Here is a 17,900-nt window from a genome sequence, read left to right on the forward strand (position 1 = left end):
TGCTCAACTTTTATTCGCTTTAAAACTTTCTTACATGTTATTCTTTTCAATATGAAATTCAATTTTATCCTGCTCAAGACTAAATAGTGATCAGTTCCAATTTCAAATCCTCTGTACACTCTGGTGTCCTGCACCAGGGAGAAAACATCACTATCAACAATAACATAGTCAATGAGACTTTTCTTATTCCTAGCCTCTTCTCTTCATGTGAATTTGTGCACATTTTTATGTTGGAACATGGTATTAGTAATAACCAGTCCATGTCCTGAGCAGAAATCCAACAGATATTTGCCATTATTATTAGCTTTGCTCTTTTCTCCAAATTTTCCCAAAATATTTTTGTATGTCTCACAATCATTTCCTACTCTGCTATTTAGATCCCCAACAAGGACCAACTTTTCATTTTTCATTGTGTCAATTGCTTTTTCTAAAGCCTCAAAAAATTCCTCCACTTCTACCTTAGTAGAACCTTCTGTGGGACCATAGGCACAAATAAGTCTCATTGTCCAGTTCCCCATTCTCATATTTGCTCACATTACTCTACTTGAGACTGACTGCCATTCAAGAAGATTAGCCTCGTATTTTGTGTTGAATACTATGGCTACTCCTTCTTTTCCTTGATTGTCATTGCCTGAATATAACATATTGTATTTATTGCTCAGAAAGATCTCACCAGTTTTGGTCTTTTTTGTTTCAGTCACCCCTATTATGTCGATCTGGTACTTATCTAATTCCTCAGCTAGCTCCATTTCTTTGCCCTTCAGGCTTCTTATGTTGATAGTACCGATCTTTAACTCTGGTGATGTTGAGTTGGAGTTTGTTTTCAGATTTGTTCCAGTAGCTGACTTTTCACTGTTCGCCCTGGTTCCCTGGCAAAGACAACGGTGGCCTTGTTTAACCAGGCGACGCCCCAGCCGGCATGAAATTTTGTCATGTTGTACCATCATTTTTTATTTGGGTTTAACCAATAAGAATACAATTTGGTCGGCTAAATCCCAAATTGCCAGCCCATCCTCGTTCGTTCAGTATCAAAGTAGATACCCAACAGGGTGCACCACGAGAAGGTGAGGATTGGACATTAGGTCAGAAGCCCTGGTCGGTTCTCCACATTCCTTTAAAGGCTATGTGGAGGTCTCCTCTCAGTTATACAGCTTTGACCCTTAAGCACCCATTAATAAGAAAGTTTTAAAGAGAATAAAGTTGAGCAGCTCTCAGATGTGAACTGTAGACTAAAATACACAAAGATTATTGAAGAAAAAATGAAAGAGTTTGAGAACAGGAATCAAACCTTGGAGATTCAGTGGCAAGCCTTGAAGAAAACCCTTTTGTTTTCTGGTATGTAATGGTGAATCCAAGTCTCATCCATAGTATATACATCAATGCACAAAATCAATTTTATTCTTGTTAAAACGCTCCAAGCACTATTCAGAGATTTTCATGCAAATACATTTTTGATCTGCTGTGAGCAAGCGCAGCACCCACCTTGGGGAAAGCTTTTTCATTTGCAACCCTTCATGCAAAACATATCCTACACATTCTTTTGAAATGCTTATAGTCTCAGCAATTTCACGCACTTTGACTTGCCAGTCATTCAATACCATATCATGCACTTGATCAACGATTTCAGATGTTGTTACACTTTTTGGATCGTTCACGTGGATCATCTTCAAGGCTGGTACGACCACATTTAAACTCGCCAGCCCATTTCTTAATTGTTGAAAACGAAGGAGAAGAGTGCCCATAAACTTTCATGAATTTCGAATGAATTTCTTTTGGCATTAAACCTTCTTTAACAAAGAATTTTATAACCGCACAATACTCAATTTTATCCCTTTCAAGGGATATAGACAACAGTTTTGCTTCAGACAGCTCTATAATCAGTCTATTCAAATCATCCTACATCACTTTGATTAACTGTTATCCTGCCCAACTTTGCATCATCACCAAACAACTGAATATCTCTCTTCAAATTATTTCTTACATCATTTATGTTCAAATTAAACAGCAGTGATCCAAACACAGAGTCCTGAGGCACAACCACTAATCACCTGCCTTCTCTTGGCTTCTGCTACTCCATAACCACTTTTTCATATCTGTTCATTAGCTGCCCTTTTATCCATATCACCAGTTTCATATCCATTCCCATTTGTTGTAGTTTGCTTAATAGGGTTCTATGCAGTATCCTGTCAAATGCCTTTTTTAAATCCAGCAGTATCAGTGTAGAGCCATTCCCTTCATCCAACTCAGATGTCACCTTATTATAAAAAGTTAATACAAGGCATGACCTACCTTCACAAAGCTATGCTTCCCCTCACAGAGTATCTTATTCTTATCCACCACCCATTCCTGAATTCTCTTTTTGACCTACTTTTCCAGTACTTTTACCACCACTCCTAAAATACTGATTGGTCTATAATTTGATACTACAGATAAGATCCTCCTTTATGAAAAGAATGATTTTGTTCTCCTTCCACTCTCTTGGGGCTTTGTCAGAGCTAAGAATTAAACAGCATAATCAAATGCATTGCCAGTTCCCCTGCACATTCTCTTAAAATGCAAGCGAATATACTATCCAATCCCACAGCTGTATTTGCACTCAGATTCTGCAATAACCAAAGCACCTCTCATTCATCAACCTCTGTTCTCACATTAGTCCCGGTCACCTCTGCCTTAACAATATCTTCACTTGGATGATATATCCTTGCAAAATGGTCATTCAATAGGCAAAATAATTTTGTCTGCCTATGTTACTTCTCTACCATCTGCACTCATTAAAGTAATCCTTCCATAGGCATTCTTCCTCCTACATCCCACATAACAAAAAACACTTTGGGATTTCATTTTGCCTCTTCAGGCTAATTTCTTCTCAATCTTATTTTGCCTTCCCTACCATGCTGGTCACCTTTCTTACCTAATTCTTGTACTGTTCATGAGTTAACCGGTCATCTTTCTTCGTATATAAAGCCACCACAACATTTTCTTTTTTGGCAGCTCATGCTTAATGATGATAATACTCATCTAATTCCTACCTGATTTACCCTCCTGACCTTGGATATCCTATCCTTCTCATCTGTCCCTTATGATGGGTTGAATCCCCCCCCCTCCCACAATGAGAGGCTTACGACGAATTAATGCAGCTGTCTTGTCACTCCTCTGCTGCATCTCCTAAGGACAATATTCATGACTGTAAGCTGTGCATGTTCATGAGGCTGGTTTGCCTGTTCCAGGGGATGAAAACCCTGAGTTTCCAGGTGAATAAAAAAAAAAACCTTATTTCCACATGAGACTGGCTAACTCGCCTTTCATTGAAAGAGACCAGATTAAGGTTCCTCACATCACTGACAGGAATCAAACCCAGGTCTTTCTGACCAAAGGGCTTCGTCTATACCGATTGTGATAATGCTTTTTTTTCGGGCCCATATACGTTAATATTAGCATTAAAGAATGTGCGAGTAGAACTAAGGCGGTATTGGTCACTTAAACAGAATGGAAGAGTAAAAGATAACAAAACAAGCGTTTGGTGCCTGAATAGCAGGAAAAACAGAGGAAACCACAATATAAGTGGCTTGATGCAGTCAGAAGTGCATAAGAACACTGAAATCTGATAATACTTGACAAATAAGATAATTTTTGGAGATTACTTATTTTTGATTTTTATGGTGCAAAAACATTAAAGGTCATACATACTGCACAGATTACTGCTGTAACTTGTGTCCTGCAAGATTTACTGGCAAAAACGGCTCTTCAGCATAATAAGTAGATAAAAAAAAATAATTCTTAATTTTTTTATATACTTATCTCAATTTATATTCTCAAAAAACCATGTATTCACAGCCAAGACTTGTCAGTCAATACAAACCCGAAATGAAGACCGAGCCATATAAAAATACTTCACAAGATAAAAAAAAAATAATGATACATTTAGTAAACTGCAATAAAACACTAATAGCATATCATAATTTACTAATATATGGCATCAAGGAGAAACAGTCCAAGATGATTAAGATTTCATTTACTAGTTTCCAATGGATAATTTTGTTCACCATGGCAATATTGTATTTAATCAAAAATATGAACTTTTTTTTATCACACCTAATGATTGTAAAGAAGTGCAAAGAGTTAATTCACAATGCATGATTAATTCCAATTTTTTTTTTATAATTTTAAGAATATGGATAAGATACCTAGTCATTTGACATCTTTTGACTCATGTCAAGCTAATGAATTATTAATATTATTATTATTGATAGCAAGTTATGTATTATAACTCCATATCAATTCCGACTCCTAGATGCAAGCGAAGATGATAATCCTGTGTAAATATAAGAATATTAACTAACATTCTAGAACAACTTTTTTTTTACTTAAGTATAAAGAGCTAATAAGCTTCATTTCGGCAATGAAAACATTACTTAAATTAAGGGAATATTAAATCCCGCATAGTTTTAAAACCGAATAAGAAACTCAAAGATCAGAATCAGAGAGTTTCTTGCCGAATATAATAAACTATAAAGTATCGGCGACACTAGCGTTAGCCAATGCAAATGATCCTAGTACGTAGTACAATACCGGGCAACTCGTTGCAAAGGTGGAGGAAGTTCAGATCGCTATTCCTAGGTATTTTCCATAATGTAAAAACACATTTCCTAGGAAATGTATGCTGTTATTACATTATGGAGGGAGGTCACTACCCAGACCGGTTTCAGCCTTTTTTGAGGCTTCATCAGTGAGTAGCTAGACCTAATACCAAAGTGTATAGCGAAAAGAACTTATGTACTCTGCGAATGAGTTTTCCAAACAGGTGCAACCATTAAGTTACTTAAGTATAAAGAGCTAATAAGCTTCATTTCGGCAATGAAAACATTACTTAAATTAAGGGGATATTTTTTTTTTTTTTATAATTACCTGCAATGCCTGGTTTCGCTGGTGTTTCTGTTCCACCCATTTTGTGCAGGATGCATTTAGTTAATGCTAAATGTTGATGTTTTCACAGCAGCAGCTATTTTTCTCCCATTTACAAATGAAACACAGATCTGTATTCTCACTCGGGAAGAGAAGTCAAAGCAGACAATCCCAAGGACCTATATTGCAAAAAAATAAAAAGATATATAAACCAAAGTCACTCTTTAGCAAACTGCTAAGCTAATCAACATTAATTAAATTACTAATTAAATGACTAAGAGAATCTGAAATAAAATTTCTGAATATACATGTAGATTAACTGAAAATGAAAGGTAAGTAAATTTATACATCAAATATTTCAAAATATCTTTTCAATGCCATTTACCCATACTTAATGAATAAACTTTGGGCTCCGACACACACAGCTTGAAAAGAAGTCAACAGACACACCCCATGGACAAAGTGCATTGTGCCTAGTAACAAGTCATGCCTCTGTAGTTGGTATAAATTAGAGGAATATGATGCTCCCAAGTCAGTGCAACTGTGCCCTGCTTAAATGGCTGCAAGACAGAAAGAGGCAATGTGATAGGATGCCATTTTGAAGACCTATCTGTTCAGTAAACTGTTGACAAATTGGGCCATCCCAGGTCAACAATCAGTGATACCAATACCGAGATGTAAGCACAGAGTCAACTGCAAGTGCTACACGCAGTGGACAACCCATGACAATCACCGAACATGACTGTAAGGTGCTATGAAGGATAATATGTAAAAACTGCTATTCGTTGGTTGACACACTGAATGCGGAGTTCCAGGCATTGACTGAAACACAAAAACAAGGCTCAAAATATAGGTTTTCATGTTATGACCACAATATGCAAGTCCCTCATTACCCAAACCAACATATGCAGTGTTGTCTTCAGTAGTGCAAAGAGCATATACAGTGGGATGTGGAAGCTTGAAAAGTGGTGTTATGGAGCAACAAATCATGCTACACTCTTTACCAAAGAGATGGACAAGTGTGGGTATGGCAGATGCCTGGTGAATATCTCTTACCAGATTGCATAATCCCAGCTATGAAATTTGGAGGTGGTAGTGTGATGGTATGGTATTGTTTATCCTGATTTGGCCTCAGACCTCTGTTTGTGGTGCCATAAACATCGAACTCGAGCAGTATCTGAACATTCCGGACTACGAAATGCTTCCTTTTACGAAACTGATTGTCTATCATTATAATCACTGTCTATTTCAGCAAGACAATGCACCATGTCATAAGGCTGTTGCTGTAACTGCGTGATTTGTGGAACGAACGTCACCACACTTGATTAGCCTCCACAAAGCCTTGATCTCAATTCTATTGAACATCTGTGGGATGAACTGGATGAGCATGGTGAGGTCAAGGGATGTCTGCCCCACAACACTTCAGGACCTCATTAATACCTGTAGGCAGAATGGTCCAAAATTCCCATTGATCGCTATCTTGTACGCTTGTGGAAAGTATACTATGTAGGATTGCTGTCATCGCAGCAAAAGGAGGTCCTACACGTTATTAAGGTGGGCTGTTTGTTCCTCACACTATGGCATCTGTTGGCATCTTTCCAAGCAGTGTGTGTGTGTATCACATAAACAATATATATATACACATAAATTTTTTTTTTGGGGGGGGATGGTACATGATCGTACAGCATACCTACACTTTCATTAACAGTGACATACGTATGCAGTACATTTAGAAATGTACGATATCCAGTAATTTTTTAGACATTTACCTAAAATACAAATAATCTTTATTATTTAATTAAATTTACATTTTTCACTACTTCATTGTTAAGATATTTGCTAGATAATTTTTTAGTAAAACTATTGTACATTTTTCACTTATTTTTTTAGATACTTGTATAAACTGTGTGTGTGTCATATACTTAATTTCCTGTTCTTATTCCAAAAAAAAATAAAAAAATCATAAAATTGAAATAAAATTTTCAATTTTATAATTAAATTTCAATTACTTCTCTTTATTAAAATTATTCAAAATTGTAATAGACGTAAGAAAAAGAACTAGCATTACACTTTAATGGAGTAATTACAGCACAAAGAGAAATAATTAAACAACTGGTTTAATTGTTTCATTATTTTTCATGTATTTTTGTGTGTGTTATTACCATTTTAACATTGTATTCCTGAAGATGTCTCTATGACTGAGACGAGATATTGAAACAATTAAACCCGTTGTTAATTATTTCTCTTTGTGCTGTAATCACTCCTTTAAAGTGTAACATGAGGTATCTGTACTATGTAAAACAGTCCCTACACCTAAATACTCATTAACTAGCATTCTATTTTTAGTGCATATAGCTGTCAGGTTGAAGTCTGTCCATTTTTAAAATGACCGTCTCCCAAATTTGACAGTACTTATGCTAATTTCCAAAATTAGTCTTATTTGTAATGACTTCTTTGTTGCACTTGCCATGACAATGATAGCAAATATATTTCTTACAATGTTTGAGACAGATTTTAACAAATCTTGCCACATGTCCATAAGTAAGCTACCGTATATTTTCGCATATAATGCGAACTAAAAATTTTGTTTGAAAACTAGCCCTAAAATGCCATGTCCACGTATAATGCAATCTCTGTTAATCTCGTTCCCTAACATTATAAATAAAACAATATGAATTAACGAAAGAAATATTTATTTTAAAACAAAATGTCAAAATCCTTTAAATTCTTCTTCATCTTTTGAGTCATCAAACATTTCATTTATAAATTCATCTGTGAGCATTGCGTCATCAGTGTAGCAGTTGTCATCACCGTCATCATGATCTCCATTTTGTTGTGCGTCATCCTCGCTTTTGTATATGACGTCATCTTCGGATCCATCCACTGAATTACTTATTCCACATTTAAGAAATGAGCATTGAATCATTTCAGATGGTATCAAATTCCAAGCTTTTTTAACCCAGCTGGTGACTAGGGTGATCTCAGGCTTCTGAAAATTCCTGCCCTTTGTCATCTTCACCAAACCAGATGACATCCATTCTCTCCATTTTTCACATAAGCGATCTTTAAATGGCTTAATCAAGCTGACACCAAATTCTCTCATAGCAACACTGTTATTATGTTCTTCTGCAAACTGTATGACACGCAATTTAAATCCTGCTTCAAAAGATGAACGTTTATGTTTCTTTTGGCTCATTTTCAGGCTAGGTTTGATTAACAAATAATATTTAAAATGAACGGTGGTTAAACCGATATAACTGTGCTAATATTATTATTAATGCAAATATTAGCACTACTTACATTACTGACTTTATGCGCAGATACGATGTACGCTCGGTCGCTGAATATGAGTGGGTCAAGTAGATTTGGTTGCATAGGCATTAGGTAGTATATATTGTGTGTGCAAGTCTAATAAGATGTTATATTTTTTAAGATCCACATATAATGTGAACCCCTAACTTTAGACCATAAATTTTTCGCATTATACGCGATAATATACGGTAAGTAACAAAGAGCATTTCATACACTCTAGAATGCAACAGAATATGAAAGTTTGTCTTTCAGTGCACCAAAATTTAAACGTGTTTAGGATGTGGGGCCAAACAGCAAAACATTCATCTATGCAGTGCAAGTAGAGTACAGTAGAGGTTTGAGTGCAAGTATGTGGAACACATTTTGTAAATTTTACATATAGAAATTGGCTAAACAGAGAAGACACCAATAAGTCCCACGAATAAGTCATTATGTCTGGGGAGAAGTGCGATTTGATCAAATCAAGTTCTTGGTTAGTGGTACATTAATAAATCAAAGCTAATCAGTAAGGATATCTGAATTTTTAAAGATGAGTCAGGCAGCATATCTGTACATGGTGGTGGTGGGTGGGGATTCACTGCCTGGCAAATATGTAGGATGGAGTGGGGGGGGGGGGGTTCAACTTCTTCATGATTTCTTGGCCAAGATACTTTTTTTTTTTAATACATTTGAAGACTTCTTTTGTGTATTATAAATTTTATCACTGAATCAAATAGTAGAAAAGAAAAAAAAATCTATAACTTTTGAAAAGATTATGGATTTTTTATCTTTTGCATCATTAAAAAATTATGGATGCAAAGAGTGTAACTCAGTGGAAGTGGCATTGCACTCCACGGTTCTTGACCGCACAAAGGAAGACTTGGGTTCAAATCTAGTCGCCGACTAGAGGAACATTTTCTAAGCCTTTTTTTTTTTTTTTTTTTCTAACCTGTATGTTAATGATATTGGGGGAGATTTAGATAAGGAAATTCAGTTGTTTGCAAATGATGCAAAGTTGAGACAAATTATGAGGAGTAGAGCAGATGTGCCTTGCAAGAAGACTTGAATAGACTGAGTGAATGGACATGCCAGGTCAATTTTGCAAAATGTAAAGTTTTAATTTTTCAGAAACAATGATGGGATGAAGAATTTACATTTGATGTGGATATATTGTTAGAGGTGAAGAATATAAGAGTGATGGTGGATAAGGCTCTAAAATTTAGAGGACACATTGCCAAAATTGTGAGGACAACACAAAGAATTCTGGGAATGATGTGGAGGACACTGACTTGTAGAACTAGGGAGATTCTTGTTCCACTGTATAAGGCCATACATGGACTATTGTGCATAGATTTGGTCACCCGGTTTTCAAAGGGACGAAGAGATTTTGGAAAGGGTTCCAGAGATGACTGACTAAGGGAGTTTCTGATCTCTGGAATGAGGGAAGGTTAAGAAGATGGATTATCTATTATTACCCTAAGACCCCATGAAGTCAAAGACTCAGCTAGCCATAGTATGATGAACTGTTTGTATGAGAAAGGGACCTCCTAGATGAGTCTTTGACTCCATAGGGTCTTACGGTAATAATAATAGATCATTCTACTTATTAAGATTTCACTAAGGCACAAAAATAGAAAAAAAGAAAAAGTTACAACTTGCTCTAAATAAATAACTTTTATCCATTCTCTTCCCCTATATGATATTCTCTCATACACCTAAAATTCTTACCATAGTTTTACTAATGACAGTATGTTATTTTTTCTTTTTGTGAGAATCTTTGTAGTGCCCCAATGTTTAACTTCGATAATTAAACACTGTTCTCCTTGCATTTGCCAATGGGGTAAGATACCTGGTAAACTTCAAATCTGCCAAACACAGTCAAATACGTAAACTTAAATGGCAATTTGAACTCATTGTAATGAGTAATGGAATAAATACAATGGACTTAATAAATTGGAATAAATTTATTTCACTAAACCTTGTAATTGCCAAACACAATCTTCTCTTATATATTTATTTATTAAAAGAATGTGAAATTAGAAAGATCTCATTTCACTCTTTTACCTTGGATAAAGAACACATTTTTCTTCTGTGGTGTTTTATGTATAACATTGCATGGCTCTCATTGTTTCAAATCAATTCATTGTTCGCATGCTACTTTGTAATTAACTAACATTGCTACTGATGGTGGCCTATAATATTCAGGCTGAAATACATGGCTTTTAAACAATTTTTTTTTTTTTCCCTTATGTTTTCATGTGAACTGAAGAAATCTTAGGGCACAAGTATCTCTCCAAGAACAGTGAAGAAAACTGAAATTAATAATGCCAGTAAGAAAGAGGTAACAAAAAATTCTTGAGTGGTATTGCATGAGGATTTGATTATTAGCAGCGTCATGAATGACAAGATGCACAAGGTTTGTTTTCAGGGGAAGTAAAATGAGTAGAATGATTGAAGCATTGGATAGGAAAAGTAAGCAAGCAGAAGAGTTGGTAGTCATAGTAGAAACAAATAACTTGTCTAGAAACAAGGAGAAACTAAGACAATATCAAGAGGTTGTTGAGAAGAATAAAAAGGTAATGGTGTATGATAGGAAAGATAGTGTGATGAGATGAGGTGGAGAGCAAAGGATTACAAATGGTACGTTAGCAGAAACGTATGAAGGATTGCAGGATAGAGTTTGAATAACAAACTCTATCATACAAGTGATGGACAGTATTCGAATCATTTTGGTGTGAGTCATCTGGAAAGATTGCTGCTGAAAGGGGAGAGTAATGAGTGTGCAGAGATCCATTCTCTGTACTCATTATTCTCTCTTCCAGCAGCAACAGTAAGAAGCAATGTAGAAAAGCAGAAGAGTAAGGAAGGAGGGATTAAAGTAGTGCTTATGAAAGGAGACGTGGGTAGCATGAGTGTAGAGAATGAGAGAGAACAAGTGTGCAAGACTAACAGGGAAATGGGGGAGAGACTCACAGTGTGAGGAAGCCAAATGCTCAAAGAGAATGTGAATAGACAAGAAAGGAATGGGATGACATGGAATGTAGGGAGAACAGCTGGGTTTGAAGAGAGTTCTGGGATGGGTAACATGCAAGAATGGCTCAAGGAAGGCATCAAGAAGTCACATCTAATAAGTGACATCAGTGAAAGTCACTACAAATGTAACAGTTCAAAAATGAACTGTTACATTTGTATATGAATGCTGGAAGTATCAGAAACAGGGGAAACAAAATTTTTTAATTCATTTAGTTTATTCGCCCAAAAATTGTTGGAATAAGTGAGACATGGTTGGATGAGGATGACATCCTGACAGAAATAGAGATGGAATGGGTATGCTGTTTTTGTGAAGACAGAAAAGTAAAAACAGAGATAGAGTGCTGTTGATGATAGAAAAGAAGTTATGCTCATGCAAGGTAGAGATGCAAAGAAGAAATAGTGGCAGCAATTTGAGGAAGTGGTGTAAGATAAAAATAAATAGAATGAAATTAAGTTGGATGATGCTACAGACCTGATTATGTGCAGGATAGTGACCATGACATGTATAAGCAAATTAGCCAAGCATATGAGAAAAGGGTTATCATTATTGGTGATTTAATTAGGACAATATAGAGTTGTTGGATGACAAGAAAATGAATTTCTTGAGTTTTTGAGAAGACAACTATAAGATAACTACAAGGATCAAGAGTTTTGGATTTCATCATCTCAGGATGTCAATAAAAATGAGGTGTCAAATCTCACTCTTGTTGGTGAGAGTGATCGAGAAGTGATTAACTAGGTGGTTATCAGCCATGTGAGGACTAAGGTATGTATGTGAAATTAAAAAGCTGGTGATTATGAAAAGTTCAGGAGACAGCTTGAAACTGTAGCATGGAATGAGGAATGCTATAGCTTGGGTGTGCTATGCAAGAACTATCTAGTAGAAGCAATATCTAAATGTATTCCAAGGGTCAGAAGGTTAAATAAGGTAGGTGGAAAATGGATAAATGAAGAGATTAAGCATGCAATACAGAAGAAGATGAGTGGTAATAATCAGCTCCATGAGGAGTACAAAAGAACAGTCAAGGAGGTGATCAGTTTGGTAAGGTGTAACGAAAGTGCAGATGATGCAGCAGTTACCTGATGAAGCAAAAGAAATCTTAGTGAGTTCTTTTGATATATAGCCAGAAGAAAAAAAAGAATGATTTTATGGTAGGATGACAATGACCAGATAAAATAGTATAAAGATAACTGCTGCAAAAGATATACTTAAGATTTTAAATAGCAGTTCATAAAATGTATTTCATCCTTGTGAATACGACAGCAGGCAGATATTAAAAGCTGTGTAGAGGAAGGATAGGACTGAATGAATAAGAAGTACGTGGAACTGAGAGTAAACTTTATGTGAATAAGGTTGTAGGACTTGATATATCACCATGTGTTTTGAGGGAATGTGCCATGGAGTTGACATCCACCTTGACATACTTGTTTAAGGTAAGTCTTACATCTGGTTCCACAAGAATGGAAAGGTGGCAAGATTCTAGCATTTCATAAGGGACTGACATATAGCCAAAGTCTGTGTGCTTCAGATGTTGTGATAAAAGTGTTGGATAGGTTAGTGAGAACCAGGATCTAGAAATGGGTTGACAATAGTAATATTATCTTTCATGCACAGCATGGATATGATAAAAGAAGGTCATATTTTAGTAATCTACTTACTTATTATAATAAGGTGGCAGGTGAACTGGATAAGGGAGATGGATACAGTAGTATTCTCAGATTTTGCAGAGGCTTTTGATAGATAGACTGCCACATAAGTTGATAGTCAAACTTTAACAGATGGGGTTGGATATTACAAGGGTGGTCTGAAAGGTTCTTGGCCTAACAATGAAAAAAAAAAAAAAAAAAAAAAAAAAAAAAAAAAAAAAAAAACGAATTTATAATTTCAAAATAATTTTTATTTTTCAAGATAATCTCACTTAAGATTAATACATTTATTCCAGCAATGCTCCAGCAACCATTTCCCATCCCTGTAGTGGTTCTCAGTAAGATCTGCAAAATACCCCTCTAGAGCTGCAATCACCTCTTGATTCGAAGAAAAACGCTGACCAGCGAGGAAGAGTTTTAGTTTTGGGAAGAGATAGAAGTCGGAGAGAGCCAAATCTGGGGAATAGAGTGGATGTTCCAACAATTCATAGTGCAGATCCCTTAATTGTTCCATTGTCAAAACACCTTTGTGGGCAGGTGCATTGTCCTGATGAAAGATGATTTTATCCTTCTGCACACCAGGTCTTTTCTCACGAATTTTTTCGTCTAATCTGGTTAAAAGATTGGAATAATATTCCCCGGTTATTGTTTTACCCTTTTCAAGATAATTAATAAACAAAATGCCTTTAGCATCCCAAAACACAGATGCCATGACCTTTCTGCTTATGGAACGGTTTTTGTTATCTTTTGTGCTAAACGACCAGCTTCTGCTGATAGTTTAGTACAAAAAATAACAAAAAATGATCTGCTGAGCAAGCACGGTACCCATCTTGCACATAACTTTTTCATTTGCATTCATGCAAAATATATCCTACACGTTCTTTTGAAATGCCTATTGTCGCAGCAATTTCAAGCACTCGCCGGTCATCCAATACCAAATCATGCACTTGATCAATGATTTCTGGTGTTGTTACACTGTTTGGACGTCCTTCACATGGATCATCTAAAAGGCTGGTACGGCCACATGACTTGGCAGCCCATTTCTTAATTGTCGAAACTAAGGAGAAGAATGCCCATAAACTTTTATGAACTTTGAATGAATTTCTTTTGGCATTAAACCTTCTTTTACAAAGAATTTTATAACCGCATGATACTCAATTTTATTCATTCCAAGGGATAGAGACAACACTTTTGCTTCAGACAGCTGTATAAAACAAACTACTTGACAGAATGACTAGCAATTTCACCTGGATTCTTAGAAAAAAAAAAATCTTGCTGATAGTGTTGCCATCTATGGTTGAGGCCAAGAAATTTTCAAATCACCCTCGTAGATTAGTGCATTGCATTGGAGACTTGTGCTTCAAGGATTTGTTTTTTGGACAATTGCTGTTTAACTTGTGTGTTAATGATATTGGGAACAATTTGAAAAGGGATATTAAGTTGTTTGCAGATGATGCAAAGTTGGAAAGAACTATGAGGAAGAAAGCAGATGTGGCTTTACAAGAGGATTTGAATAGACTGTTGAAAGTTTTTTCCCCACTTGGTTAGACTAATAAATTTAGTTTAATCCTTTATTCAAGTGTAAGAAAACAAAGTTTGCGCCTGAAGTATCTTCAGGAGTGAGGCAACTCGTGGTAAAGGTGGACCGAGCTCTCATCACTCTTTGTCTTAGTATCTCCCATTATGCAAAACATCTCCTTGCGGACATGTATAATGCTATGCATTAAGGGAGGGGCCACTACCCAGACCAGTTTCGACCTTTATTGAGGTCTCATCAGTGGGGAGCCAGACACTGAGCTGGTGATACCAAGTTGGAAGCAATGGAGAAGTCATCTTTACCTATATGAGTTGCCAAAATGTGTCTCAACTTATTATTAAATGACTCTGGATTTAGAAAAAGATGTTGAAAGTTTTTTTCACTTGGTTAGACTATAATAAATTTAGTTTAATCCTTTATCTAAGTGTAAGCAAACAAAGTTTGCGCCTGAAGTATCTTCAGGACTGAAGCAACTCACGGTACAGGTAGACCAAGCGCTCATCACTCCTTGTGCTTTGCATTATGGGAGATACTAAGACAAGGAGTGATGAGAGCTTGGCCCACCTTTACCACAAGTTGCCTCAGTCCTGAAGATATTTCAGGAACAAACTTTGTTTGCTTACACTTGGATAAAGGATTAAATTAAATTTATTATAGTCTAACCAAGTGAAAAAAAAACTTGCAATATTTTCTCTAAATCCAGAGTAATTTAATAATAAGGTGAGACACCTTTTGGCAACTCGCATAGATAAAGATGACTTCTCCATTGCTTCCACCTTAGTATCACCACCTCTGGGTCTAGCTCCCACTGATGAGACCTCAATAAAGGTCGAAACCGGTCTGGGTAGTGGCTCTTCCCTTAATGCATAGCATTATACATGTCCGCAAGGAGATGTGCTTTGCATTATGGGAGATACTATGACAAGGAGTGAAGAGAGCTTGGTCCACCTTTATAACGAGTTGCCTTAGTCCTGAAGATACTTCAGGCGCAAACCTTGTTTGCTTACACTTGGATAAAGGATTAAACTAAATTTATTATTTAAATACACTGAGTGAACAGGAATGGGAGTGGGGATGCCAGTTCAGCATTGCAAAGTGTAAGGTTTTGAAATTCAGAAAACAAAGATGTAGAGTGTACACTTTACGGGAATATTATCATTATTATTATCCAGGCCTCCATGGAGTCAAAAGACTCATCGTGGGATGTGTTTTTAGGAAATACAAAGTCTATCATACCACTCCTTGAACCCATTAACCGTCCTCACTCTAACCGCTCTCTCAGGCAATGCATTCCAAGGTTCAACCACCCTCCATGCAAAGAAACCACTCCCCACCCTCTTGCACACAGCCTCCTTTCGTAACTTCCAGGAATGGCCCCTTGTCATCGCTCCTTCCCGCCGTTCCACCAAGTGAAAGAACTCTCCAATGTCTACCCTGTAGTTGCAACTCAACAGTTTAAAAGTCGATCATATCACCTTTCCTTCTATCCACCAAACTCTGCGGTCCACATTCTCTCAGATGATCCTCATAACTCATATTGTACAGTCCTGAAACCATCTTTGTTATCCGCCTCTGTACCCTTTTCCACAGTCAATTTATCCCTTTCAAATCCTTGGGACCAAATCTGAGAACAATAGTCTAAGTGTGGTCTGATCAGGGCCTTATACAATGGAATGATAACTCTTTTATCTCTGTAGGTCAGCATCCTTCTCAGTATTGCAGCAATCCTCTGAGTTACCCTCACCACCTTTGCAATATACTCCCTGAATTTCAGTTTTCTATCAATCATCACCCCCAGTTCTCTTGTCTCCCTACCTCCTCCAGTACAGCTCCTCCAATCGAATACGCATCCTCCTATCGATGGATCCCAAACCTCAAGACGTTACATTTTGCTGCATTGAATCAATAACCCCATTTATTTGCCTATCTGTCTAGTTTATTCAAATCCTCTTGCAGGGCTGCCACATCTGCACTATTACTGATAACCCTTCCCAACTTCACATCATCTGCAAACAACTGAATGTCCCCTTGCAATCCATTGACGCAAAGATTGAACAATACAGGTCCCAGTACAGAGTCCTGTGGCACCCCACTTGTAACCTTCTGCTTCCTTGATATTGTCCCATCATACACAACTCTCTGATACCTATCAGTCAGTCAGCCAGCCAATCCTGAATCCATTTGACTAACCCGACATTTAAACCCATGTGTTGCAACTTAAATATCAGCTTATCATGTGGGACCCTGTCAAACACCTTTGCAAAATCCAAAAAAATGGCAGTATATGCCTTTCTCTCATCAACTGCTCTTGTCACTTTATTATAAAAGACAATCATATTTCTAAAGCAAGAGCACCCCTTAACAAATCCATGTTGATTCTCACAGATAACATTACCCTCATCTACTGTTACATTCTGAATGAAGCACTTTATGAAAGAAACAATTCATTCAGGATTTAACAAGTCAGAAAAATCAGCTGAGAGAAAAAACTTGTACTCGAGCAGAAGAAATAAAGTACTGTAAATAAACTGTAAATAGAAATACCTCCTTTTAGTAGAATTGTAATACCATATAAAGAACTTCGTGTATAAATTAGTATTATATGAGATGCACCATGTATACAATGAATGGGTAAATTAGATGTAAACATTGGTCCAAAGGTGACGGACGGGCCCCAGGCATTGGCAATATTGGAAAGCGATGCACATTTGTTTCCTGGAAGACACTGCTATGATCTCGCGATGTGCCGAAGTTGCCGCAGACGAAGAAGGTAGCGGGTGGGAAAAGATTGCAGAAAGGAAAATAAGAGGGCGCTATCGCGGCTAGCAACAGGGTACTAAAAAGGGGGGAAGTGAAGGGAGAATAAAAAGGGTTTGCACCCCTTTCTCAGGGCTTATTTTTTTTCTCGCCTATTGGATGATGATTCGACTTCTCCCATGGACCGGAAGTTCCTGACGGTGTTTCTTGGCAATAGTACGATATCAGACGATGTGCTTATACATGCGATATCTGAATTTCTGCCGGTACTAAAGCATGAGATGTCGGCATATGCTGCCTTTGCTGAAAGTACGACGGAATAATATCGTGGACATATATTATGAACCGGCAGCTAGAAACGAGGATGGCCTGAAACGGATCGAGAATAGACAAGGGGAAAATGCCAGGTGCAGAGCATAGTTTATAAATTAGTAATCTGATGACCATAGTGACCCACCACATGGACACAGGCTTATGGAAGTATCGAAAGGTAATTCAAACAAAGAAGGACAGCTCAGACGGACCTGGAGATCCTGCCCCAAGAAATGGTAAAGTACAGATTTTATTGTATAATTACCCAGTAGGTAAAAGGGATAAAGATCATTGTAGTGTAATAATTGAGTATGGACAGTATCTAAGAACTTGAAGTAATTATTTAGCAGTGGCTAATGTCCATAAGACAAATTGTCTGGAATAGATGATTGTGACTAGTTTAATATGCGAGACTAACATA

At 36.8% G+C, this 17,900-nt stretch overlaps 1 protein-coding gene across 3 annotated transcripts in view; it reads right to left on the reverse strand.

Moving 5' to 3' along the window:
- The window catches only part of LOC150108891 (uncharacterized), a 461,422-nt gene that overhangs the window by 407,683 nt on the left and 35,839 nt on the right, over positions 1-17,900 (reverse strand). For 2 of the 3 annotated variants that reach the window (XM_090410720.1, XM_090410728.1), the window contains exons 2-3: positions 12,886-13,047; positions 4,906-5,081 (exon numbers count right to left, since the gene is read on the reverse strand). In XM_090410720.1, coding sequence (XP_090266846.1) covers positions 4,906-4,945 — 40 coding nt within the window. In that variant the 5' untranslated portion in view covers positions 4,946-5,081; positions 12,886-13,047. The remainder of the gene's footprint in view (positions 1-4,905; positions 5,082-12,885; positions 13,048-17,900) is intronic. The other variant, XM_090410738.1, reaches the window with a different exon arrangement.

This window comes from Typopeltis vanoorti, chromosome 2 (assembly GCF_054136105.1).
Source record: "Typopeltis vanoorti isolate ZY-2024b chromosome 2, IOZ_Tvanoo_1.0, whole genome shotgun sequence".
Classification (NCBI taxonomy): Eukaryota; Metazoa; Arthropoda; class Arachnida; order Uropygi; family Thelyphonidae; genus Typopeltis; species Typopeltis vanoorti.